Source organism: Lithobates pipiens, unplaced genomic scaffold, assembly GCF_037356315.1.
Source record: "Lithobates pipiens isolate NorthernLeopardFrog02 unplaced genomic scaffold, aLitPip1_a1.2 Scaffold_24, whole genome shotgun sequence".
Lineage (NCBI taxonomy): Eukaryota > Metazoa > Chordata > Amphibia > Anura > Ranidae > Lithobates > Lithobates pipiens.
Window position 1 is genome coordinate 15,550,901 of NW_027507786.1, and position 24,957 is coordinate 15,575,857.

Here is a 24,957-nt window from a genome sequence, read left to right on the forward strand (position 1 = left end):
TTGGATTCTTTATTAAATATTTGATATTTAGTTGACATATTTGTATATAATTTTTTTATTTTTGAATGATGTTCTCTTACACTATAAGTAGGATTCAAATAGCGTATATTACTTTTTACAACTAATTTAAAAAAAAAATAATGTAACATTTGCATAGCTGTCTAAATTTTTTGACGTCTTTATATAAAATAAAGTTCATATATTTCCTTTACTGTGCAGATAGCATTTTGTATTCAGTTCTGGCCTACAGAGAATTATAAAGCATTTTATAAAAAATATACAATACAAGAGACCATTATTGGAAATCAGTATGGCGAATATCTCCACAGCCACCGTGTATTTCCCTTTGGTGCTCAGATAGGCCGGGATCATGGCAATCCAGACACTGCAGAACACCAGCATGCTGAAGGTGATGTATTTGGCTTCATTAAAACTGTCCGGTAATGTCCTGGCAAAAAAAGCTATAATAAAACTAACAGCAGCCAGGATCCCCATATATCCCAGGACAGAGTAGAACCCGATAACTGACCCTTCATTACACTGAATGATGATCTTCTCCTGGTAGGAGTGTGTGTCCAATTCCTGGAAGGGAGGAGAGATGGACAACCAACTAACACAGATTACAACCTGAACAGAAGAACAAGATAAGACTATACAGATGGGCAGTTTTACTCCGATCCATTTCTTCCACGCACTGTTGGGTTTGGTGGCTTTGAAGGCAATGCAAACCATAATAGTCTTGGCCAATACAGAAGATACGGCTATTGTAAAGAGGATTCCAAAAGAAATTTGGCGTAACAAGCAGGTTACATCCACAGGACGACCCAGGAAGAGGAACACACAGAGGAAACCCAACATGATGGCGACCAGGAGGACAAAGCTGAGGCTCTTGTTATTGGCTTTCACAACTGGCGTGTCCTGGTGTAAAATAAAAATGACGAGAACTAGAAGAGTCTTCCCAAAACACAACAGTGAGACGACTATAAATACTAGTGAGAGCGTGTCATCAGTGAAGGAAAGAAATTCTGATTGCTTGGCAATACAGCAAGTTTTGTTCCTATTTGGCCATTCATGATCGGGGCATTTCATGCAGTTTTCACTATCTGAAAAACAAAATAAAATCAATGAACACTGTGATCACTTACAGGATATCTTGTTTGCTTTACTTGTATGGGTGTAATCAGATATAAATACTGTATAGTGTGAACCCAGCCTAATGCCCTGTACACACGACAGGATTTTCCGACAACAAAATCTATGATTTTTTTTTCTGACGGATGTTGGCTCAAACTTGTCTTGCATACACACAAATCTTGTCGGAAATTCCGAACGTCAAAAAACGTGGTGACGTACAAAACGTACGACAAGCTGGGAAAAATTAAGTTCAATAGCCAGTGCTGCTCTTCTGCTTGATTCCGAGCATGCGTAGAACTTTGTGCATCGGAATTGTGTACACACGATCGGAATTTACGACAACGCATTTTGTTGTCGGAAAATTTGAGATCCAGATCTCAATTTTTGTGTGTCGGAAATTCCAATGGAAAATGTCCAATGGAGCATACACACGGTGGGAATTTCCGACAACAAGCTCCCATCGAACATTTTCTGTTGGACAATCCTATCGTGTGTACAGGGCATTAGTGTTTTTGAGATATTTTGAGTTTTTGTAAAGATGTGGGCATACTGCAGTACTGGAAGCATCTTCCCTCCTTTTCCAGAGTTTCTTGTCCCCACTTGGTTTGGTGATCTTCACAGTTTTTTCATTACGACCATGTGACTTTTCTGTATTGTAATCAAAACCACAGGACAAATGATATGCCAAAGGTAAATACTTTAATTGCATGGTAAGGGGGTACCATCATCCAATGGCTGATTACAAAAAAGGACATACCGAAGTCAAAATAGTTTAAAAAAAAGAGTATCTCAGTACTGAAGGAACATAGAGTTCACACAACATGTTAAAAATGAAAAACGTTTTCATGACAGTCCATAAAAACACATGACACAGAAATAAAAAATGAAATAAAAAATTAATACGTGACAGTATTGTAAATTTGGCTGCACATGTTCCCTGTATTAATCCATGACCACTTGGGTTAAAAGTAAAGGTTCCAGATGGTAATAGGGGGGAATAGGGGGGAATATAATCTGCAGCCAAACCTCTACATGTTTTGTGACCTCTGTTGCTTCCTCAGGAAGAGAAATGAGCCAAAAACGGTCTACAATAGAACACAGAAAAATATTTGTACCATATTAGGTACATAAGATTCAATACAATTTATAACTTTAGGTAATGGTGGCGTTCACTGGATAGCTTACCCAACAGAGCCAGAGTCAAATTACTCAAAGCAGAAGGCAGGTTAGACTGCCAACAACCTCCCCTGGGGCAGGCATGGGGGGCACAAATGGAGATCCACCGATGCCCCAATCAGGGATTAAAAAAAAAAAAATGAAAAAAATATAATACAATAAGGGGAGGAAAGGGGTTGGAGGAAGGGGAGAGGGTGAAGAAAAGGAGGCAGAGGGGAGAGGTAAGAAGAAAAAGAGACAAGAGAGGGTGAGAGGGGTGAAGGAAAGTGGGGGAGGGGAGGAAAAAGGGAGGAAAGGGAAGGAATAAAGTGAGGAACAAGGGGGAAGGGAGAGACTATGGAAACAATAAAAGGAAAGGTTAGGTGAAGCAAAAGAAAAATAGAAGAACAGAAGAAAAAAAGGGGGAAAATGTTAGGGAGGGGGGAAAGGAAAAGAGGGAAGAGGGAGGCGAAGAGGAGCGAGAAGGGGGGGGAAAGGGGGGTGGGAGAAAAGAAAAGGTGGAAGGAAAGAAAAGGAGGAACAATAGAAAGGGACTAGAAAGGGAAAGAAGAGAGGAAGAGGAAAAAATATGGGGATAACCCCCAAGAAGCCTGAAGATAGAAAAGTCGACTACTGACCTTGCTGAAAATGTTGAACTAATACATGCGCCGGAGGGTAAAAATATAATAACAAACCTTGGGAGTATACAGCAACTCTCTTGCATTCCTCCCTTCTCCATCCTTTCCCTTTCAAGTCCCTATACCTCTTCCCCACTTTTTTCTCCATTTGTGTCCCCCATGCCCACCCCAGGGGAAGTTGTTGGCACTCCGACCTGACATCCTCTTTGAGGCGTTTGCCTTCAGGCCTTCAAGCTCTGTTGGTAAGTGATTCAGTGACCACCACCATTACCTAGTTGTTGTTGTTTATATTGTACAAATATTTTTCTGTGTTCTATTGTAGATAGTTTTTGGCAAATTTTTCCTCCTGAGGAAGTGATGGAGGTTGCAAAACATGTAGAGGGACGGCCGTATATTGCCGTATAATGCACCCCATATTGCGACCAAATATGACCAAATATGAGATCAAATTAGCAATACTGTCACTCATTCATTTTATTTTTATTATGTCTGTGCTATGTGTTTTTATGTATTGTAATGAAAACCATTTTCATTTTTAACATGTGGTGTGAACCCTTCCTTGTGTACCGAGATAGTCCTTTTTGGGGAGCTATTTTGGTCTTTCTATGACCTTTTTGTAATCGCAACCGGATTCTTGTGTGATAGTGATCACATTGAGTCTTTAGGGGGCAAACTTAAATACTTTTTTTATTTAAGTCCAATTTTGCTGAAAGTTTGGTAAATGTGCGTTTGGTAATTTCAACACAGAATCAAGTTCCTGAAATTTGCCACACATCCCTATACATAACACAAAACACCCTAATTAATATTTGAAAACCATTACCTGTAACATTTGATATTTCTCCATATGAACACAGGACACAGCTATGACAACAAGGTTGTATGGAAGAGCCGGGAACTTTCCGGTATCCTGGGTAGCAACTTTCTGAGCACTGAGATTTTGGAATCTAACAGATAGAAACATGTTGTATTATGTATACAAGTTCACTAAATGTATCTATAAAACCAAGTTTTCTCATCTATGGTGGACACTTTACAAGTGATGTGGCCTCACCTCTATCCTACTGGTTCAGATAAAACTTCTCCCTCTATGAAAAACAATCATGATTCTGAGTATCACACCTACCCCTAGCATTGGTAGTCAGACACTATAGCTGGCTCTGTGTTCTTCACCTATAGCAGCCTCCAGGGGCGTAACTATAGGGGGTGCAGCAGTCCAGACCGCAACCGGGCCCTGTGATGCCGGGGGCCCATGCAGCCCCCTCTACATATGGCCGGCAGCAGCATAGGCAGCTAGGGGTACCAGTGCACCATGCACACAGGGGGCTGGAGGTGAAGGGTGCCTAGCAGAGCTCCATGCTCGACTATCGCACTGGCTGCTCTTTAGTTGTGCATTCCCTGCATGACCTGTGTCCTCGGTCGGCTCCTCAGAGTACCCCTCTCCTGCTCCATGCATTGCCGCTCAGTCCGATGTCTGTTCTCCCCAGCCAGAGTCCCAACCCCCCCCCCCCCCCCCGAGTCACTCTGCACTGCAAACTTCTTCCGGGTAAACAAACTTTAAGCACACAGATGCAGTGCAGCCCTATGAGAGCCGGCTCGCTGGAGGACACTGCAGGCTTGTCTGCCAGCCTTCCTCCTCCCCCGTCATACACAGATGATGATATGCTGATCACCTGTCCAGCACACTGGATGGAGCCCAGGCCAACGTGGATCAGTGCGCTGCCTACAGCTTGGTCATGGTGAGTGAGAGGACCCCATCCCCCACACACCATTACATACCCCCTCCATCTCCCCCTGGGGACAGGAACCCCTTCTCACGTGGGGACAGGGACCCCAACCTTCCCTGGGGACAGGGACCCCAACCTTCCCTGGGGACAGGGACCCCTTCTCACCTGGGAGCAGTAACTTCATCTGCCCTGGAGAAAAGGACCTCATCTCTTCTGGGAACGGGGACCCCATCCTGCCTAGGGACAGTCCCCCAATGGGGCACCTAAAAATAAAAAAAAATCTAATAAAAAAAAAAAACTACTGATGCCAGTGTTGGAACTAAAAGGCTCACAAAGGTCATATCTGTGACCACGCACTGGAGTTCCACCGCCGGACTCGGAGGGAAGGGCCCTGGCTTGGGTTCAGGGGGGGCCCTTCATGGTTTCTTGCATTGGGGCCCTGAAGGTTCTAGTTACGCCACTGGCAGCCTCCTTCCAATAAGGCAAGTAGGCCACCTGGTACTCGGTTGCCCCCAGGTCCTATTCACAATGTTATAGTGCATCGCTACCATGCTGAGGCAGGTGTGAACTAAGCACAACAAACAGGTACTTGCGGTTGGCTGTCAGGCACTCTGGTTTAATGGCAGTCTGAGTTCAGGGCAGACAACATTTAGAGAGTAGTCAGGGTCAAACCCGTGGTCAAAAGTCAGACAGAGTTCAGAGAGTAATCCAAAGTCCAATCCAGGGTCGATGACAAGGAAATATAAACTAGCTGGCAGGGTGGGTATCAGGCAAATGCAAAGGTCAAGGCACGGGAACAAGGCAGGAGCTTGAAGCACGTGTTGCAAACACTATCACAAGCATGACACTAAGGGCTTTGCACGCTTAAAACGGGTTTGTTCTCCACCCAGAGGCTGTGTCTACATCAATAACCCTGCAGGTGGACAGTCAGACAGGGAGTGTGCAGCTCAACCAAAACCAGGATGCTGGAATGAGGCCAACAGCTGCCATAGAACAGGAGTTTTACACACCCCTGACACCAAGATTCTTCAACTTGTAAAACATCTGCTGAATGTGGACTTTAACAACGTCTCCCTCCAGGCCCTACGTTGAAGATGACACCGTCCTCTTCCCCATAACACTGGCTTGGTGATTGTGGGGGTCTGTGGGCATCCCCCAAATGCTGCCTCCCCATATGAATGATAAAAGGGTACATACTCTAGAACTCCTACAAAAAAAATGTAAATATTAGACACCACAGTTTTTGACAAATCCTTTATTTAAAAAAAAATATAGGAAAGAACTCAAGAATATCTCACGGAAAACATCCATCACATCATCCAGCAATGCAGATCTTCAGCAGTCATGATGAACAATGCTCCAGGCTCAACCAAAAGAAATAAAAACTGCCATGGGCTGGGCTTGCCTGATATTTGACTATACTACGTCACAGCCAGGCTGGCCCAGACAGCTCAGTGGCATGCCCCTGCTGGGGGGATTCCCTGGCTACAGTTTGAAATCCAGTCGATATGCCCATTCTATATCCCAGGCATCCTATGGCAGGAAGGCTTGCGACCTAGGGAATTAGCTACACTTAATAGCATAGTCAGCCAGTCTCTACACATCTGGTCCCTATACCACCGGAAATTCAAGTTACGTCCCAACAGACCCCTATTAGCATCCTTCTTAGGAGATTGGAGATTCCCCCTTGCTTTTGAGGCACCTAGAACTTTCCACTGGTGGGAACAACAATCCCTTATTACACTAAAATCACTCTCTGATGGAACGGGATTCTTCTCCTTTTCACACCTACAGACACAATTTAACATCCCAAGAGTAGAATTTCATAAATTCCTCCAAATTCAACATTTTTTGGAAACATGCTATAAACCATCGCATGATGGCAGGAACTCAGTTCGAGTCGATATATTGCAACCAATCTAGAGAAAGGGGCATAATTTCTGCCATGTATAGATATTTGATTGAGTTGCACCAGCCGGAGAAGTCCATGGCGATGAGTCGCTGGGAATTTGACCTGGCCACGGAGTTCTCCACTGAAGAATGGCAAGGCATGCTTTTAAATATGCATAAAAGTTCTTGTTCAGTGTCTATCAAAAGAACGAAATTGCACACTCATTGGTACCTCATACCCGATAGGGTCCACAAATTTTACCCAATGGTTTTCTATCAATGTTTCAGGGGCTTCGCAACAACAGGCACCCTACTCCACATCTTTTGGAGCTGCCCACATCTCCAACACATTTGGGACCAGACCTCAGCCAGGGTAGCCATAATCACAGGTTCTAATATTGACTTAACGGCTTCAAGATGCCTGCTGTTCGCTCCGATCCCGGAGATCCCCTCTTCCTCCCAAAGATTGATCAACACTCTGTTTTGTGCTATTCAGTGGGCTTATGCCCTGAACTGGCGCTCACAATCAGTCCCCTGGACCCAGGTTCTTCAGAGGATGGATACCATTCGCCTCATGGAACGAATCCATCATACAATCATGGATGCTATGCAGATATATACCAACAAATGGGCCAAGTGGCTTCCCCACCTGGGGCCTTATAGCCTAGAACCTCCCCCTCCCCCTTGATAGAGGTACGGTTGATTTCCAGCTCAGGTAAAAGGACAAGCTAGGTGAGAGATCTTGTGGTAACCAAAGCTGCTATACTAACGATTTACTGTACTTTCTGCTCTTTCTTTTATTTTCAATTGAAAAACTTAACAAAGTAGATTCTGGCTGCCACATACATAAAGCTAAGACACTATACTTCTCAGAGTTATAAGTTTAGGTTTTATGGTTTATATTATAAGATTTTTATTTATTTTTTTGAATGCTCAGATTATCGCAGTAGCACTATTTGATGATCTGTATTACAGTTATCCTTTGTACTTCATCTAATGTAATGGTTTATTCATCCTTTGTTATACCCAATAAACACTTGTATTAAAAAAAAAAAAAAGAAAGAAAAACTGCCAAATGACACATCCATCCCTGAAAGACAGCGCCAGGCTCAGTCTCGGCCACTAAATGTACACAAAGGTATGGGATACATGTAGTGATATCATTGACCAAAAAGGATAGTAAATGGTCAATGACATTGCACAAACAAGGCCTGGTGAACATATTCAGGCAATGATGCCAGCCAGTATTCTTTCCCCTTTTGTTCATGGTCAGGATTCCCTGCAAGGGAATAAATGGGGCTGGGTGAGGTCACTTATTGCTAAGGGTGTAGCAGATGTCAATAACCGCTGTTTACTTAACAATAATTACCAGAGGATGCTGTCATATATTATTATCAGATATGGAAGGAGGTGACGAGGGAGCTAGAGAGCAGGGGGTCTTGGGGGGAAAAAAGTGGGTGATTAGGTTGGTATTTTGAGACTAGGCTGGTGATGTAGCTGTGGGCAGAGTTGTGGATGGCTTTGTAAGTAAGTGTTAGTATTTTGAATTTAATTCGTTGGGCAAGTGGCAGCCAATGGAGGGATTGGCAGAGAGGGGTAGCAGACACTGTGCGGTTTGTAAAGTGGATGAGTCTGGCAGCAGCATTCATGATGGACTGAAGGGGGGATAGTCTATATAAAGGTGAGCCAATGAGGAAGGAGTTGCAGTAGTCAAGGCGAGAGATAACCAGGGAGTGAATCAGGAGCTTTGTGGTTTCATTGGTTAAAAAGGGGTGTAGTTTAGAGATGTTTCGGAGGTTGAGGCGGCAAGCTTTGGAAAGTGATTGGATGTGGGGCTGAAAGGAGAGTTCAGAGTCCAGGATAACACCTAGCACCCGGACATGTGGGGATGGGTGAATGGTTGTGCCATTACTCTTGACAGAGAAGTCAGAAGAGGCACATGGGGGGAGGAAATATTATAACCTTGGTTTTGGACAAGTTGAGTTTAACCACTTGCCGACCGCCTAACGCCGATGTACGTCGGCAGAATGGCACGGGCAGGCATAAGCACGTACATGTACGTGATTTGCCTCCCGCGGGTCGGGGGCCCGATCGGGCCCCCGCCCGGTGCCTGCGGCGGTCGGTTTTCGTTCGGGAGCGATCCCGGACGAGGGGACGGCCATTCATTCATGGCCACCCCCTCGCGATCGCTCCCGACGAATAGAAATCCCCGGTGACATCACTTCCTCTCCTGTAATGTAAACACAGGAGAGGAAGTGATGTATTCTCTCCTCCGTGTCGGTATTTTTCGTTCCGACACGGAGGAGAGCGGATCAGTGAGTTGCACCAACACATCCCACACACAGTAGAACATGCCAGGCACACTCACACCCCCCCTTTACCCCCCGATCACCCCCCCAATTACCCCTGCCCCCCAGTCACAGTGACACCAATGTCATTTTTTTTTTTTTTTTTTTTTTTTTTGCATTGGTGTCATTTGTGACTGTAATAACTGTTAGGGCAGTTAGAGTTAGCCCCCTTTAGTTCTAATGTACCCCCCTAACCCCCCCAATAAAGGTTTAACCCCGTGATCACCCCCCGTCGCCAGTGTCACTAAGGCTGGGTTCACATTGCAGCGGTTTATGAGAACGAATGTGATTCGCACCGCACTGCAGTGCAAATCACATCCGATCTCTGTGCGATTCGAGTTCAGCCATTCGCCGCACCCGCCGCACCCGCCACACCCGCCGCACCCGCCGCAAATTCGCACGGGACCCTTTTTTTGGCCCGCAGCAGAATCGGATCGCATGGGTGTTCACACCATGCGATCCGAGTTTGCAGATCGCACTGCGATATGCGAACTGATCTGGGGGTGTCAGTAACATTTCACTGACACTCCCAGCAGTTCGCATAGGGCAGTGTGAACTGCCGCCGGGAGGCATGCGATGCGGGAACCCGCCGCGGATTCGCGGCGTTTCCGCATCGCTCCAGTGTGAACCCAGCCTAATAAGCGATCATTTTTCTGATCGCCGTATTAGTGTCCCAGGTGACGCTAGTTAGGCAGGTAGGTATTTAGGTTCGCCGCAGCTTTTTATAGCGCCAGGGACCCCCATATACTACCGCATAAAGCCCCCTGATTGCCCCCTAGTTAACCCTTTCACCAGTGATCACCATATAACTGTTACAGGTGACGCTGGTTGGTTAGTTATTTTTTTATAGTTTCAGGGCACCCGCCATTTATTACCTAATAAAGGTTTAACCCCCTGATCACCCGGCGGGTGTCATTTGTGACTAATAACTGTTAGGGCAGTTAGGGTTAGCCCCCTTTAGTTCTAAGGTACCCCCCTAACCCCCCCAATAAAGGTTTAACCCCGTGATCACCCCCCGTCGCCAGTGTCACTAAGGCTGGGTTCAGATTGCAGCGGTTTGAGAACGGATGTGATTCGCACTGCAGTGCAAATCACATCCGATCTCTGTGCGATTCGAGTTCAGCCATTCGCCGCACCCGCCACACCCGCCGCACCCGCCGCAAATTCGCACGGGACCCTTTTTTTGGCCCGCAGCAGAATCGGATCGCATGGGTGTTCACACCATGCGATCCGAGTTTGCAGATCGCACTGCGATATGCGAACTGATCTGGGGGTGTCAGTAACATTTCACTGACACTCCCAGCAGTTCGCATAGGGCAGTGTGAACTGCCGCCGGGAGGCATGCGATGCGGGAACCCGCCGCGCATTCGTGGCGTTCCCGCATCGCTCCAGTGTGAACCCAGCCTAATAAGCGATCGTTTTTCTGATCGCTGTATTAGTGTCACAGGTGACGCTAGTTAGGCAAGTAGGTATTTAGGTTCGCCGCAGCTTTTTATAGCGCCAGGGACCCCCATATACTACCGCATAAAGCCCCCTGATTGCCCCCTAGTTAACCCTTTCACCAGTGATCACCATATAACTGTTACAGGTGACGCTGGTTGGTTAGTTATTTTTTTATAGTTTCAGGGCACCCGCCATTTATTACCTAGTCTCACTAGTGTACCCCTAAATTTAGGGGTGTCTACTTTCCAAAATGGGGTCATTTGGGGGGGGTTTGTGCCATCTTGGCATTTTATGGCCTTCAAAACTGTAACGCCCTTAGAAAGCCTGAAGGCGGTGCTTGGTTTTCGGGGCCCCGTACGCGGCTAGGCTCCCAAAAAGTCCCACATATGTGGTATCCCCGTACTCAGGAGAAGCAGCAGAATTTATTTTGGGGTGTCATTTTACATATGCCCATGGCATGCGTGAGCAATATATCATTTAGTGACAACTTTGTGAAAAAAAAAAAAAAAAAAAAAAAGTTTGTAATTTTCCCGCAACTTGTGGCAAAATATAAAATATTCCATGGACTCAACATGCCTCTCAGCAAATAGCTTGGGGTGTCTACTTTCTAAAATGGGGTCATTTGTGGGGGTTTTGTGCCATCTTGGCATTTTATGGCCTTCAAAACTGTAATAGGTAGTGAGGAGTGAAGTCAAATATTTACGCCCTTAGAAAGCCTGAAGGCGGTGCTTGGTTTTCGGGGCCCCGTACGCGGCTAGGCTCCCAAAAAGTCCCACATATGTGGTATCCCCGTACTCAGGAGAAGCAGCAGAATTTATTTTGGGGTGTCATTTCACATATGCCCATGGCATGTGTGAGCAATATATCATTTAGTGACAACTTTGTGAAAAAAAAAAAAAAAAAAAAAAAGTTTGTAATTTTCCCGCAACTTGTGGCAAAATATAAAATATTCCATGAACTCAACATGCCTCTCAGCAAATAGCTTGGGGTGTCTACTTTCTAAAATGGGGTCATTTGTGGGGGTTTTGTGCCATCTTGGCATTTTATGGCCTTCAAAACTGTAATAGGTAGTGAGAAGTGAACTCAAAAATTTACGCCCTTAGAAAGCCTGAAGGCGGTGCTTGGTTTTCGGGGCCCCGTACGCGGCTAGGCTCCCAAAAAGTCCCACATATGTGGTATCCCCGTACTCAGGAGAAGCAGCAGAATTTATTTTGGGGTGTCATTTCACATACGCCCATAGCATGTGTGAGCAATATATCATTTAGTGACAACTTTGTGTAAAAAAAAAAAAAAAATTTTTTTTTTGTCATTATTCAATCGCTTGAGGCAAAAAAATAAAATATTCAATGGGCTCAACATGCCTCTTATCAATTTCCTTAGGGGGTCTACTTTCCAAAATGGGGTCATTTGGGGGGGTTTTGTACTGCCCTGCCATTTTAGCACCTCAAGAAATGAGATAGGCAGTCGTAAACTAAAAGCTGCGTAAATTCCAGAAAACGTACCTTAGTTTGTAGATGTGACAACTTTTGCGCAAACCAATAAATATACAATTATTGACTTTTTTTTTACCAAAGACATGTGGCTGAATACATTTTGGCCTAAATGTATGACTAAAATTGAGTTTATTGGATTTTTCTAATAACAAAAAGTAGAAAATATCATTTTTTTTCAAAATTTGCGGTCTTTTTACGTTTATATCGCAAAAAATAAAAATCGCAGAGGCAATCAAATACCATCAAAAGAAAGCTCTATTTGTGGGAAGAAAAGGACGCAAATTTTGTTTGGGTACAACATTGCATGACCGCGCAATTACCAGTTAAAGCAGCGCAGTGCCAAAGTGTAAAAAGACCTCTGGTCATTTACCAGCAAAATGGTCCGGTCTGAAAGTGGTTAAGGAAGTGTTGTGACATCCATACAGATATGTCTGTTAGTAAGTTGGTGATACGTGAGGAGACTGATGGAGTGAGTTGAGAGGTGGAGAGATAGATTTGGGTGTCGTCAGCGTAGAAATGATATTGAAAGCCGTGAGAGGCAATCAGCTGACCCAGGGAAGAGGTTTAGATTGAAAATAAAAGAGGTCCAAGAACAGAACATTGGGGGACTCCAACAAAGAAGGGAGGAGGAGTGGAGGAAGTAGAATTGTAAGTGACACTGAAGGTGCGTTGGGATAGGTAGGATGAGAGCCACTGAAGAGCACAGTCACGGAGACCAAGGGAGTAAGGTTTTTGAGGAGGAGAGGGTGGTCAACCATGTCAAAGGCAGCTGAAAGGTCCAGAAGTAGGACTACAGAATAGCGTCCCTTGGTTTTTGCAGTTAGTAGGTCATTTGTGAGTTTTAAAAGAGCAGTTTCTGTTGAGTGTAATAATTACCAGAGGACGCTTTCATATATAGTAGCAAAAGAAAATGCTACTATACTGTATATGATATTCCCCTCCCTCACAACAGGTTTGAAAGAAAGCCACAACAAGCAAAGTTCAGTCTGAACCTGTGTTTGGACAAACCCTTTAGCTCTTTATTTTGTTATTTGTGGATTACAGGACTCGCCTTCCTTTCCAACCCCATTAGAGACACAACACTACTACCTGAGCTTTTACATCTGGCCTAAGCCCTTGTACACACGGTCGGAGAATCCGTCGGAATGTGTCCTATCGGACCGTGTTGTCGGATAATCCGACTGTGTGTGGTCTGCATCGGACTGATTCCGTCTGAATATCCGTCGGACCCAATTTTCCAACTTGTTGGAAATATTTTCTGACCAACTGGTTCGATCAGACATACTCCGATCATGTGTAGAGAATTTTGATCGGACCAAGTACCACGCATGCTCAGATCAAATTCCTACATCAAAGCTATTGGTTACTAGCCTGAACGTAGTCCCATCGTAACGAAATTAAGTCATCACGTTCTGAATGATCGGATTTTTCGACAACTTAGTCCGACCGTGTGTATGCAACAGTTCCGGACAAGATCCGACGGACAAAATCCGTCAGACAAAATCCAACGGATTTGGTTGGCAGAATGTCCGACCGTGTGTACAGGGGCTAAGAGAAGGTGGGAAAAGTACACCACATTTTAAAATGTTCCACCATAACATTCTGTCTCATTATTAAATGTTCTGTCTCATTCAGCATTTGGTGGTGGAAAAGGGACAAGAATCTGAGGGTGAAGTAATAGTTAGGATGAGTGGAACACTTTAAAAGAAGGCAATAAGAATAATAACAAAATGATGATGAGGATATAAAGAAAGGAATGAGGTTGGGTTCTACACCTCCATGATTCAGTAGATAAAGACTTTGGACATTGCTTTCTTCCATTCAATGTAGGCCTGTCTATTGCATATAGACTTCTTATGGCCATCAACACCGCCAACAGCTGTGACTACGTCTACCTTAACCCATAAAGAGGTTAAAAAAAAATCATATACTATATGGCTATAAAGTACTGCATCTAGACATTCTTCTAAATGAGTGAGTCCAGGAAGACACTTTTCCGATCCTGTATAATTTGATTTTATGAACCTTGATTTAGAGGAACTCAAGTGGCCCGTGTGGAACTCTGATCTCAACCCTATGTATTAGCGAGAGAGAGATAGAGAAGAAAGGATTCATTACATCATTCTTGCTTTACCCTAGGGCAAAAAGAGTCCTCACTGTGTAGGCAATAATTATGATAGTTGATAGTTATGATTATGGTATATGAAGGAATTTTAGTCTGTAGAACATCACAGTACCCCAAGATCTTAAATAGCCTCACCTGATTATCCTTAGTTTTCCATTTAATAAGCGAAGAGTTAATTGTAGCTTGCCGATGACCAACCGCATCAGTTAGGAAATGTCCAACAGTTCTTGTAAACAAAGTCCTATTAACAACAACATGGTTCTGAATAGTAAAAAGTAAAATAATTTTTTTAGGTGTACTGATGTCCTTATGTAATGTAATTTTTAAGTACTGGTTTAACTGCAAAGTAAAAAATAATGCGTATTATATTACCTATCACTGTTACTAAATTACTACATTTACGTAACTATAAACCCAATTACTAAAATATGTTTGCATGTTAATGTCAATTCAATATTTTTTTTAACCCTTTGGAATCGGTGCCTCCTGGTCCTTTAAGGGTTTTCAGATACTGGGAGGTGGGGGTCTATGATCATGTGACCGATGTGATTGGCTGTCATGGAGGTCACATGATCAGAAAGCTCCCAAGAGCAAGCAACAATTGTGAGCTTTCCGTTGGTCGCCAATAACTGTGCCGGGAGCGTGCAGGCATGCACTCTCCGCGCAGCTGTGTTTGCAATGTGGTACTCAAATAGGCGGATGCTCGGTGCCAAGGCCCAACCAATGGGAGAAAACATATTTGCGTGTTATCGCCGCCAAGAGTTTAATCTGCAAATTTCATGTAAATAATCCCTGCCAATTTCGGTTATGAAGATCCTTGTTCAGGTACTTCCTGTTATAGGTTCATGTTATAGGTTCCTGCATTGTCACCTTGTCACATGAGATTTCACCAGTGACTACAAGTGGCCTTTTCAATGCACATTATCCAGGCAGGGTCCAGGGTTGTCATCATCAAGAAACCTGCCCTGAGAAATATAATGCAACCCTTGCTGGAGTTCATGTAGACAGGAAACTTTTGCAGCGAGGCTGCTTCAGATCAGCAGTACTATGGCCTGGTTCACACTAGTGCAATTTCAGGTGCGACTTGGATCACAAAGAATCACATGACAATGGAAATCACATTGAGTGATGTCAAAAGGAGCCGTGCCACCAGGTGACATAACCGGGGGGCCTCGCCCCTCCCTACATAAGAGCTGTCAAAGTGCAAGGCGAGCAGTCGGCTGGTGGCCTCCAGGAAGCGGAAGCCTTTTTTTTTCCTTTCTATTTTTCGGGTCCGTTGGGCATTATGATTGATGGTGACTTTACATCGAGGGGCATTTTTTTTTCTTTTTTAATAAAGGATTTGTCAAAAAGCTGTTTTATGTGGTTCTTATTTTTGACACTTTTTTGGTGAATGGGTACGGGTACGGGTACCCATTCACATAAGGGGGGCGGGATCTTCCATATTACAATAAGCCCCCCACCCGCAGACCCAACAACCACAGCCCAGGGTTGTCGGGAAGAGGATCTTCTCACCATCACAGAGCCCCTCCTGAACCAGACCACATGCCCTCAACATGAGGGGGTGGGTGCTTTGGGGCAGGGGGGCCTCTGTGATGGGGCTCACTCATCCCCTGCCTTTTCCTGACCTGCCAGGCTGCATGCTCAGATAGGGGTCTGGTATGAATTTTGGGGGGGGGGACCCCACAACAATTGTTTTTAAAATTTTGGTTCCCCTTAAAATCCATACCAGCCTTGAAGGGCCTGGTATTGTCTGGGGGGAACCCCACAACTTTTTTTCTTTTTTTTTTTTTAATAGCCGGATGTCGGCAATTGTAACTGCAAGTCATTTTAAATGGGATTGTTTTCTTTAGAAATGTCAGTTTTGCTGTAGCATGTTCTATATATGCTAAAAATGCACCACTTTACAGGCACATTAAGTGGACCCCCCCCCGGCACTATATTTAAAGGAATTTTTCATTTTCATTGTTGCGCTCATCATTAAAATCACTGCTCCTGAAAAAGCGATTGTTTTGAAAAAATATATATTGATACTTTGCCCAATCAGAGCACAGAATGAACTGTGCAGCGCTCAGTGCATTGCAGGGTGTTCGTCTGGGGGAACACCCTGCAAATTCAGATGTTCCGCGAACGGCTGAACAGTTAAATGTACGAACTCATGCTTGAGCCGAAGCGTTCGCCCATCTCTACTCACCATTAACATACAGCAGCAGCCCTGAAGAGGGGCCCCCCTTAACGCATTGGCTTTATTACGTTTTAATATTTTCAATAAAACAACTACATATCCACCTTCTTCTTGCTTCTAATTGAATGTTGGGTGCTCCTTTAACCCACCACCAAAAAATTCACATCTTTGGGGAAGACATGGATGCTGCTTTGGTGGGGTGAGAAAATTAAAATAACGAATATAGATAAAAACATAGAGAGAGATAACCCTATGGCATACACATGTGTGTGACCCTCTGGCTCAGAATCACTGTCCCTTGAAGAAGCAGGGACTCTCAGAGAAGCAGCAATTGGAGGATACATCTTGCTGTGTCATCTCTCCCATGCAGCAGGCTAGGCTGAACAAGTCTGGGGCAGAGCCCTCCCCCTTTTATATAATACAAGGAGAGAGGCAAAGCCCATCATAAAATACGGGAAAGTGGTTAACTGTTATCCTCCCGGCCGGGGCAGCAGCTGTCTCACGACCCAGCATTTTAACTTTCTTTTTGCTAGGTGCCAATACTAAGCTGATGTTTCTCAAATAGCAGGGTCATTGTCAACCTGCTGTTCTGGTTTCTTTAGTTGGCCCTTGGACTGGCTATCTGCTATACCTGGTATTATAGTAAGTTACAAGTTGGCCACCTGCCACAAATCATGATGTCATGGTTTTGCAATAGAGTTTGTCTGCTTACCTGTCTCCATGTGTTCATCTCTAGAGACCAGCCGACCCTCATCTGACTGCTTTTGTAATCCATCCTCTGGTATGACTCCACCTTAGCTCCTATCAGAGAGCTCTATATTAACCTGTGCACTGCAGGCCAACCCTGCTGATCAACCTTTGTGTGTTAGCTTCCTGTTACCTGCCGTGTGCTCTTCTGTTGTTCCGTTACCGACTTTGGCGTGTCCTTGACTATCCCTGTTTGCTTGTGATCCTGACCTTTTGGCGTGTCCCTGACTATTCCTGTCTGCTTGTGGCCCCGACCTTGGCTTTGTCCCTCACTATCCCTATCCTCCTGTTGCCTACTGCGGGTGTGAGCTGGGGGACCCTGGGGGTCGTGACCTGGAGCCAGTTGCAGCCAAGTCCATCCTCACCACTAGAGGCGCTGGTGAACACCTGCTGGTTCTTAGACTCCGCGCCCCAGGGAATCTTACGCTCTAACCCCGGTGGGATCTGTCTCCCGTCTGCAGCAGTCAGCCGTAGGGTCCATAACCTTGCGGTGCACTCCTGATCCCTACGGTGTGCATCTGTCACCTCGCCTCAAGGTGACCTGACACATGACTTCCATGTCTATGTCTTCTGTAGAATTCTAATGTAAGCCTACTCTATTTTCGGGCCACATCCGTGCTCACCTTCTGTTTAAATTTTGCTCGATCATCTGCCTGACCTTTTAGACAAGAACCATTTTGGGATGAATGCAGAACATGCAGAGCATTGACCATGAGTTGCACCATGTAATATACAGGATCTAAGGTTCTGTTAGATGAGTAATCTCCAAAGTCGGGTAAATGTTCCTGACCAGTGCAATTGTGAAGAGAAATATAATAAAGTTTTTCAAAGAAAGTATCTTTTTCTTTGTTTCCTGACGAGCATAAAAGTGTTGTCATCCACAAGTTTTCAAGTAACTTGTCTTTTGGGCGGATCATTGGATGGAAACCATCAACAAAAGTCTTAAAATTCTTATCAGCTTCATACCAAAAGTTCATGGATAAGCTACAATTCAGAACCTCCGGATACTTTTCTATAAGAGCAATATTTGAGGCCCAGTTGGGACTGAGGATCAATGTTACATCCCTGAATAATCTTCTCAGTGAGGATTGAAATATGACATCATGATACGTTCCACAGAGTATGACCACATTTACGGATAATCTCTGAATGGCTCTGTAATAACTTTCCAAGGTAAGTCGGTCAGCAAATACACCGATACCAGTTCTTAGTACAAAGGCCACACAAATTTGTAGATGGGTCATAAATTGCATTAAGCAAGACGATTCTCTCTCCCCACTCTCATCCACAGATGTTATTATTCCAACCCAAGTCCATCCAAAATGTCTCGTTAATTCTGATATATAACGATAAATCAGGAAGTCATCGAAGACTGATCGGTAAAAAGTGGGAAAAGCGGCTCTGTCAGTCAAAGACTTATCTGTTGCCCCGTAACTGATCTAAAACAGAGCAACATTGAGGCAAGAAACTTAGAAAATGTGGCTAAGCTTCAAAGGTTTTTCTGCAGATGTGTTTTTTTCTGAATGTAGATTCTAAGGGCATATGTGTTTTACGTGAACAAATATAAGACCCCTTTCACACTGGGGCATTTTTCAGGCGTTTTTTCAGGCACTTTAGCATTAAAAAAAATGCATGAAAGAAGCCGCAACTGCAATCCCAATGTAAAAGCCCCGAGTGCTTTCTCACTGAGATCCCTTTCACACTGGGGCGTTTTTCTGGCGCTTTTTCTAACGCTAAAGCGCCTGAAAAACGCCCCGGTGTGAAAGGGATCTCAGTGAGAAAGCACTCAGGCTTTTACATTGGGTTTGCAGTTGCGGCTTCTTTCAGGCACACTGGGGTGTTTTTCAGGCGCTTTAGCGTTAGAAAAAGCGCCTGAAAGAAGCTGCAACTGCAATCCCAATGTAAAAGCCCGAGTAGAGGAGACCCCTGTACGCCACCAGAACCAAATCCTCTCTTTTGAGCATTTGTACATGCTAAATATTCTGGGGTGTATTATATTTTATTATTGATGTCTTATGTATTGTTTTTCTTTTCTTTTTTTGTATTTCATTAAACATTGATACATTTTTAAATTTTACCCCTTTTTTCCTTTTTTTGTTACAAAAAGTACCGGTATAGTCCAACCTCTATTTATTGGTTTGGGTGAGTTATGGGAGGTTAGCGTGGACGGCTGCCCCAATACCCCCACGCCAAACCCCTTTGCATCTTAAAATTTGTGGATGATGGTACTGGACAATTTTTATAATTATTCTTATCTGAGGCGATACTTGCTATTTCTTGAATAGAAAAAAAAAAAAAAAAGAATAGAATAGAACAGAATAAAATAGAAAGAATTTAACCATTTCCTGAAATTCAAATTTCGAACAGAAAGAAAAAAACGATTCTACACAAAGAATTTAGATCGATTAAAAATTTTCTATTTGAATTTGATTCAAATTTGTTTCAAATACATCTAATCCAGTAGAAAAAAATTTAATCTGGTTGAAAACAGATAAACAAAACTAAACTGAACTAAACTAAACTAAATAAATTTTGTTACGAAAGCAACAAAACAAAATTAGTAACTCGACAAATTGATCCGAAACAAAAAAAAATGTTTAGTTCTGCACATGTCTACTTTTGACTCCACCACCAATAAATAAAATGTTAGCCTCTTACCGGATGAACACACCTCAAATCTTCAGAGGTCAGTTCACACACAATGCAAATGCCTTGGGATGATTGGGAACCACACAGCACACCAGCAGGGATTAAAGGGATTCAGCTGCAGCCAGTTCCTCCACTCCCACAGACAAAAAGATCTAAAAACACTGAAGTAACAGACTTTGTGAAAATGAACATTTGTGCAGTTGGCCACGGTCGTACAAATGAAACAAACCACCCACCCACAGCTCAGTCTTGCAACATTATGTGTCAACACAGGCTCCACCCGTTTTGTCCCAGAAGATGTTCTCAAGGGGCTGACCCCTTGAGAACATCTCCTGGAATGGAAAATGTTCCATACTTGGTCAGCTGCAAACAGTTCCTCCACTCCCACTGACAAAAAGATCTAAAAACACTGAAGCAGCAGACTTTGTGAAAACGAACATTTGTGTAGTTGGCCGCGGTCGTACAAATGAAACTAACCACCCACCCACTGCTCAGTCTTGCAGCATTATATGTCAACACAGGCTCCACCCCGACACGTTTTGTCCCAGAAGATGTTCTCAAGAAGCTGACCCCTTGAGAACATCTCCTGGAATGGAAAATGTTCCATACTTGGTCAGCTGCAGCCAGTTCCTCCACTCCCACTGACAAAAAGATATAAAAACACAGAGGCAGCAGACTTTGTGAAAATGAACATTTGTGTAGTTGGCCACGGTCATACAAACGAAACAAACCACCCACCCACTGCTCAGTCTTGCAGCATTATGTGTCAACACAGGCTCCACCCTGACACGTTTTGTCCCAGAAGATGTTCTCAAGAGGCTGACCCCTTGAGAACATCTCCTGGAATGGAAAATATTCCATACTTGGTCTGCTGCAGCCAGTTCCTCCACTCCCACTGACAAAAAGATCTAAAAACACTGAAGCAGCAGACTTTGTGAAAATGAACATTTGTGCAGTTGGCCACGGTTGTACAAACGAAACAAACCACCCACCCACAGCTCAGTCTTGCAGCATTATGTGTCAACACAGGCTCCACCCTGACACGTTTTGTCCCAGAAGATGTTCTCAAGGGGCTGACCCCTTGAGAACATCTCCTGGCATGGAAAATGTTCCATACTTGGTCAGCTGCAGCCAGTTCCTCCACTCCCACTGACAAAAAGATCTAAAAACACTGAAGCAGCAGACTTTGTGAAAACGAACATTTGTGTAGTTGGCCACGGTCGTACAAACGAAACAAACCACCCACCCACTGCTCAGTCTTGCAGCATTATGTGTGAACACAGGCTCCACCCTAACACGTTTTGTCCCAGAAGATGTTCTCAAGGGGATGACCCCTTGAGAACATCTCCTGAAATGGAAAATGTTCCATACTTGGTCATCTGCAGCCAGTTCCTCCACTCCCACTGACAAAAAGATCTAAAAACACTGAAGCAGCAGACTTTGTGAAAATGAACATTTGTGCAGTTGGCCACGGTTGTACAAATGAAACAAACCACCCACCCACAGCTCAGTCTTGCAGCATTATGTGTCAACACAGGCTCCACCCTGACACGTTTTGTCCAAGAAGATGTTCTCAAGGGGCTGACCCCTTGAGAACATCTCCTGGCATGGAAAATGTTCCATACTTGGTCAGCTGCAGCCAGTTCCTCCACTCCCACTGACAAAAAGATCTAAAAACACTGAAGCAGCAGACTTTGTGAAAACTAACATTTGTGTAGTTGGCCACGGTCGTACAAACGAAACAAACCACCCACCCACAGCTCAGTCTTGCAGCATTATGTGTCAACACAGGCTCCACCCTGACACGTTTTGTCCCAGAAGATGTTCTGAAGGGGATGACCCCTTGAGAACATCTCCTGGCATGAAAAATGTTCCATACTTGGTCAGCTGCAGCCAGTTCCTCCACTCCCACTGACAAAAAGATCTAAAAACACCGAGGCAGCAGACTTTGTGAAAATGAACATTTGTGCAGTTGGCCACGGTTGTACAAATGAAACAAACCACCCACCCACTGCTCAGTCTTGCAGCACTATGTGTCAACACAGGCTCCACCCTGGCACGTTTTGTCCCAGAAGATGTTCTCAAGGGGATGACCCCTTGAGAACATCTCCTGAAATGGAAAATGTTCCATACTTGGTCAGCTTCAGCCAGTTCATCCACTCCCACTGACAAACAGATCTAAAAACACTGAAGCAGCAGACTTTGTGAAAACGAACATTTGCGTAGTTGGCCACGGTCGTACAAACGAAACAAACCACCCACCCACTGCTCAGTCTTGCAGCATTATGTGATAACACAGGCTCCACCCTAACACGTTTTGTCCCAGAAGATGTTCTCAAGGGGCTGACCCCTTGAGAACATCTCCTGTAATGGAAAATGTTCCATACTTGGTCAGCTGCAGCCAGTTCCTCCACTCCCACTGACAAAAACATCTAAAAACACTGAAGCAGCAGACTTTGTGAAAATAAACATTTGTGCAGTTGGCCACGGTTGTACAAATGAAACAAACCACCCACCCACTGCTCAGTCTTGCAGCATTATGTGTCAACACAGGCTCCACCCTGGCACGTTTTGTCCCAGAAGATGTTCTCAAGGGGATGACCCCTTGAGAACATCTCCTGAAATGGAAAATGTTCCATACTTGGTCAGCTTCAGCCAGTTCATCCACTCCCACTGACAAACAGATCTAAAAACACTGAAGCAGCAGACTTTGTGAAAACGAACATTTGCGTAGTTGGCCACGGTCGTACAAACGAAACAAACCACCCACCCACTGCTCAGTCTTGCAGCATTATGTGATAACACAGGCTCCACCCTAACACGTTTTGTCCCAGAAGATGTTCTCAAGGGGCTGACCCCTTGAGAACATCTCCTGTAATGGAAAATGTTCCATACTTGGTCAGCTGCAGCCAGTTCCTCCACTCCCACTGACAAAAACATCTAAAAACACTGAAGCAGCAGACTTTGTGAAAATAAACATTTGTGCAGTTGGCCACGGTTGTACAAATGAAACAAACCACCCACCCACTGCTCAGTCTTGCAGCATTATGTGTCAACACAGGCTCCACCCTGACACGTTTTGTCCCAGAAGATGTTCTCAAGGGGATGACCCCTTGAGAACATTTCCTGGCATGGAAAATGTTCCATACTTTGTCTGCCTGCTGCAATGCACACATTTTTATGATAATCAGAAGCAACCAATACAAATACAAGAAAAGAAAACAAGCAAAGGCGATACAGATCATATTAGGACATACAGTACAGATGCAGCACTGGCCATTGACAATGGTGTCCCTCAATAACCACAGACACAGAACAGATGAGACTCAGATGAAGACATACTGACAGAACAGGCATGACACACCAGACCTGAGACATCATACATGTTATTATACTCACTTGCACGTGTTTATATACAGATAATAGTTGGGCTATAGGGAGGGTTGTGGTCGAACTCTGGTCTCCAATAAAACCAGCTAATTTCTGGTGGTCTCGGCAGGAATAATTTGGGATAGTCTCTCCCGGTCCGGATAAAATCTGTAGAACACTTTTAACTGCTTTTTTTGGACCAGAACACGAGTCATAAAGATGATATCCTAGGGTCACATTAGGCAGGATTGTTGGGTTTTCGTTCATTTGGTCAATGGCAAAAAGGAACATTTGAAGATTCTTGTAGTAATGATGCAAGGGTCTGTCAATATATGTTGATACATTTAATACAAGTGGTCAGCAGGTTCACCGAGCAGTTTAGTGACAAAATTTAAATAACAAAATCTTATAACAACCAATCACATTTCACCTTTGAACATTTTTATAAAAAAAAAATAGTATTTGTCATTAACTCCTGAACTGGTTTACCAATAGGGATCTTTTGGGTCCAGCATAAGTTCGTCCATCAGAACCCAAGCTGTTCACAGTTTGACGAATGTGCAAAATAAAGGCCAGATTTGGCCACTTTACCCAGCTGTCCCAACCTATGGCTTCCACAGCCAGGGACCATTCAATCAATGGTGGTATCACCACCATCACCAAATGGTGACAGCTTCCTGCCACCTTTGAAATATTGAGCAAGCTGCCAGGCATCTCGGGCAACATCATTGACCACATACTGTATGTGGCCATATATGATGAATTACTTCAGCCAGCTTCCCCAGTCAGTTTGTTGACATTCAGAAGCAGGGCTGGGACAAGGGGGGGAGCAGGAGAAGCGGCAGCCCTGGGCACTCTGGCATCATTTGAGGTGGTAGAGCACCATGAGGAGATTGGGGGGAGGGAAGTTGTGTTTGCAGGGTGAATATGGGGGGAAGGTAATGGATAAAAATTGTTCTAGGAGGGCAAATTTTGGGATGTGTACTAGAAGTGGTGATTTGGGGGGATTTGTGTGGGAAGGGGAGATGGGGTATGAAAAATTGTGCTAGGAGGGGGGATTTGGGGGGTGCTAGGAAAGGTAATATGGTAGAGGGGATTTGTGGTAGGAGGGGAATTTTTTTTGGGGGGTGGGGAATTTGTGATAGTAGGTACAAATGGGGGTATCTGTGCTAGGAGGGAAAATTTGCTAGGAGAGGGGGGTGGTCAGAATTTGTGCTTGGAGGGGAGATTTGAGGTGTAGAGGACTTGTGCTAGGAGGGGAAAGTTTTGGGGGGGGGGGGGATTTGTGCCAGAAGGGGCATTTCAGCAGGGGAGGGCAGTTTTGTACTGGGAGGAAGGGGGAATTTATGCTTAGGTTAGGGGGTAAGCATGCAGATTAGTGCTCAATTTTTTTGGTGGGGGGGGGGTTTGCTGACACATAATCGTACATCCTGGGGGGGGGGCGCAATTTGGCATGTTAACCCTGGGCTCTAGATGACCTTGTCCCTGCACTGTTCAGAAGATGGCTGGGGAAGTGTCATCTGACATTTTACACATGTCACCACACATGTCCCCAAAACACACATGTCCCCAAATAAAAAAAGACATGTCCCCCACATATGTCCCACTAAAATCACATGTCCCAATGATTATCTGCACACATATGTACGTGATCACCTGCACACATCTGTACATGATCATTTGCCTACATATGTCCGTGATCACACAAACCAATTATTATACACTTAACGGAATTTTTTTTTACCAAAAACATGTAGCAGAATACATTTTGGCTTAAATTTATGACAAAATTTGATTTTATTGGATTTCTTTTAAAATAGAAAAAAGAAAATATTGTTTTTTTTTCCAAATTTCCGTTTTTTTTGCGCTTATATCGCAAAAAATAAAAAACGAAGTCGTGAATAAATACCACTAAAATAAAGCTCTATTTGTGCGAACAAAATGATAAAAAATGTCATTTGGGTACAGTGTAGCACGACCGCGCAATTGTCATTGAAATTGCGAGAGTGATGAAAGCTGAAGATTGGGCTGGGAAGGAAGGGGGCGAAAGTGCC

The 24,957-nt window shown here is 44.3% G+C and overlaps 1 protein-coding gene across 1 annotated transcript; it reads right to left on the bottom strand.

The window, feature by feature from the left end:
• Positions 1-195: 195 nt before the first annotated feature.
• Positions 196-23,170, bottom strand: LOC143929568 (vomeronasal type-2 receptor 26-like). The gene is made up of 5 exons (XM_077453447.1): positions 22,934-23,170; positions 17,509-18,324; positions 14,089-14,214; positions 3,751-3,874; positions 196-1,103 (listed from the first exon to the last, which is right to left on the bottom strand). The coding sequence occupies exons 1-5, from the start codon at positions 23,168-23,170 to the stop codon at positions 196-198; spliced, it is 2,211 nt and encodes a 736-aa protein (XP_077309573.1).
• Positions 23,171-24,957: the final 1,787 nt, after the last annotated feature.

Bases quoted from the DNA above. Each gene is read 5' to 3' on its own strand.
- LOC143929568 (XM_077453447.1), bottom strand. From the start codon at position 23,170: ATGAACGAAAACCCAACAATCCTGCCTAATGTGACCCTAGGATATCAT. The intron at 3,875-14,088 runs GTGAGGCTATTT...TCTATCTGTTAG, and splicing joins GGAAAACTAAGGATAATCAG to ATTCCAAAATCTCAGTGCTC. The intron at 1,104-3,750 runs GTAATGGTTTTC...TTTGTTTTTCAG, and splicing joins AGAAATATCAAATGTTACAG to ATAGTGAAAACTGCATGAAA.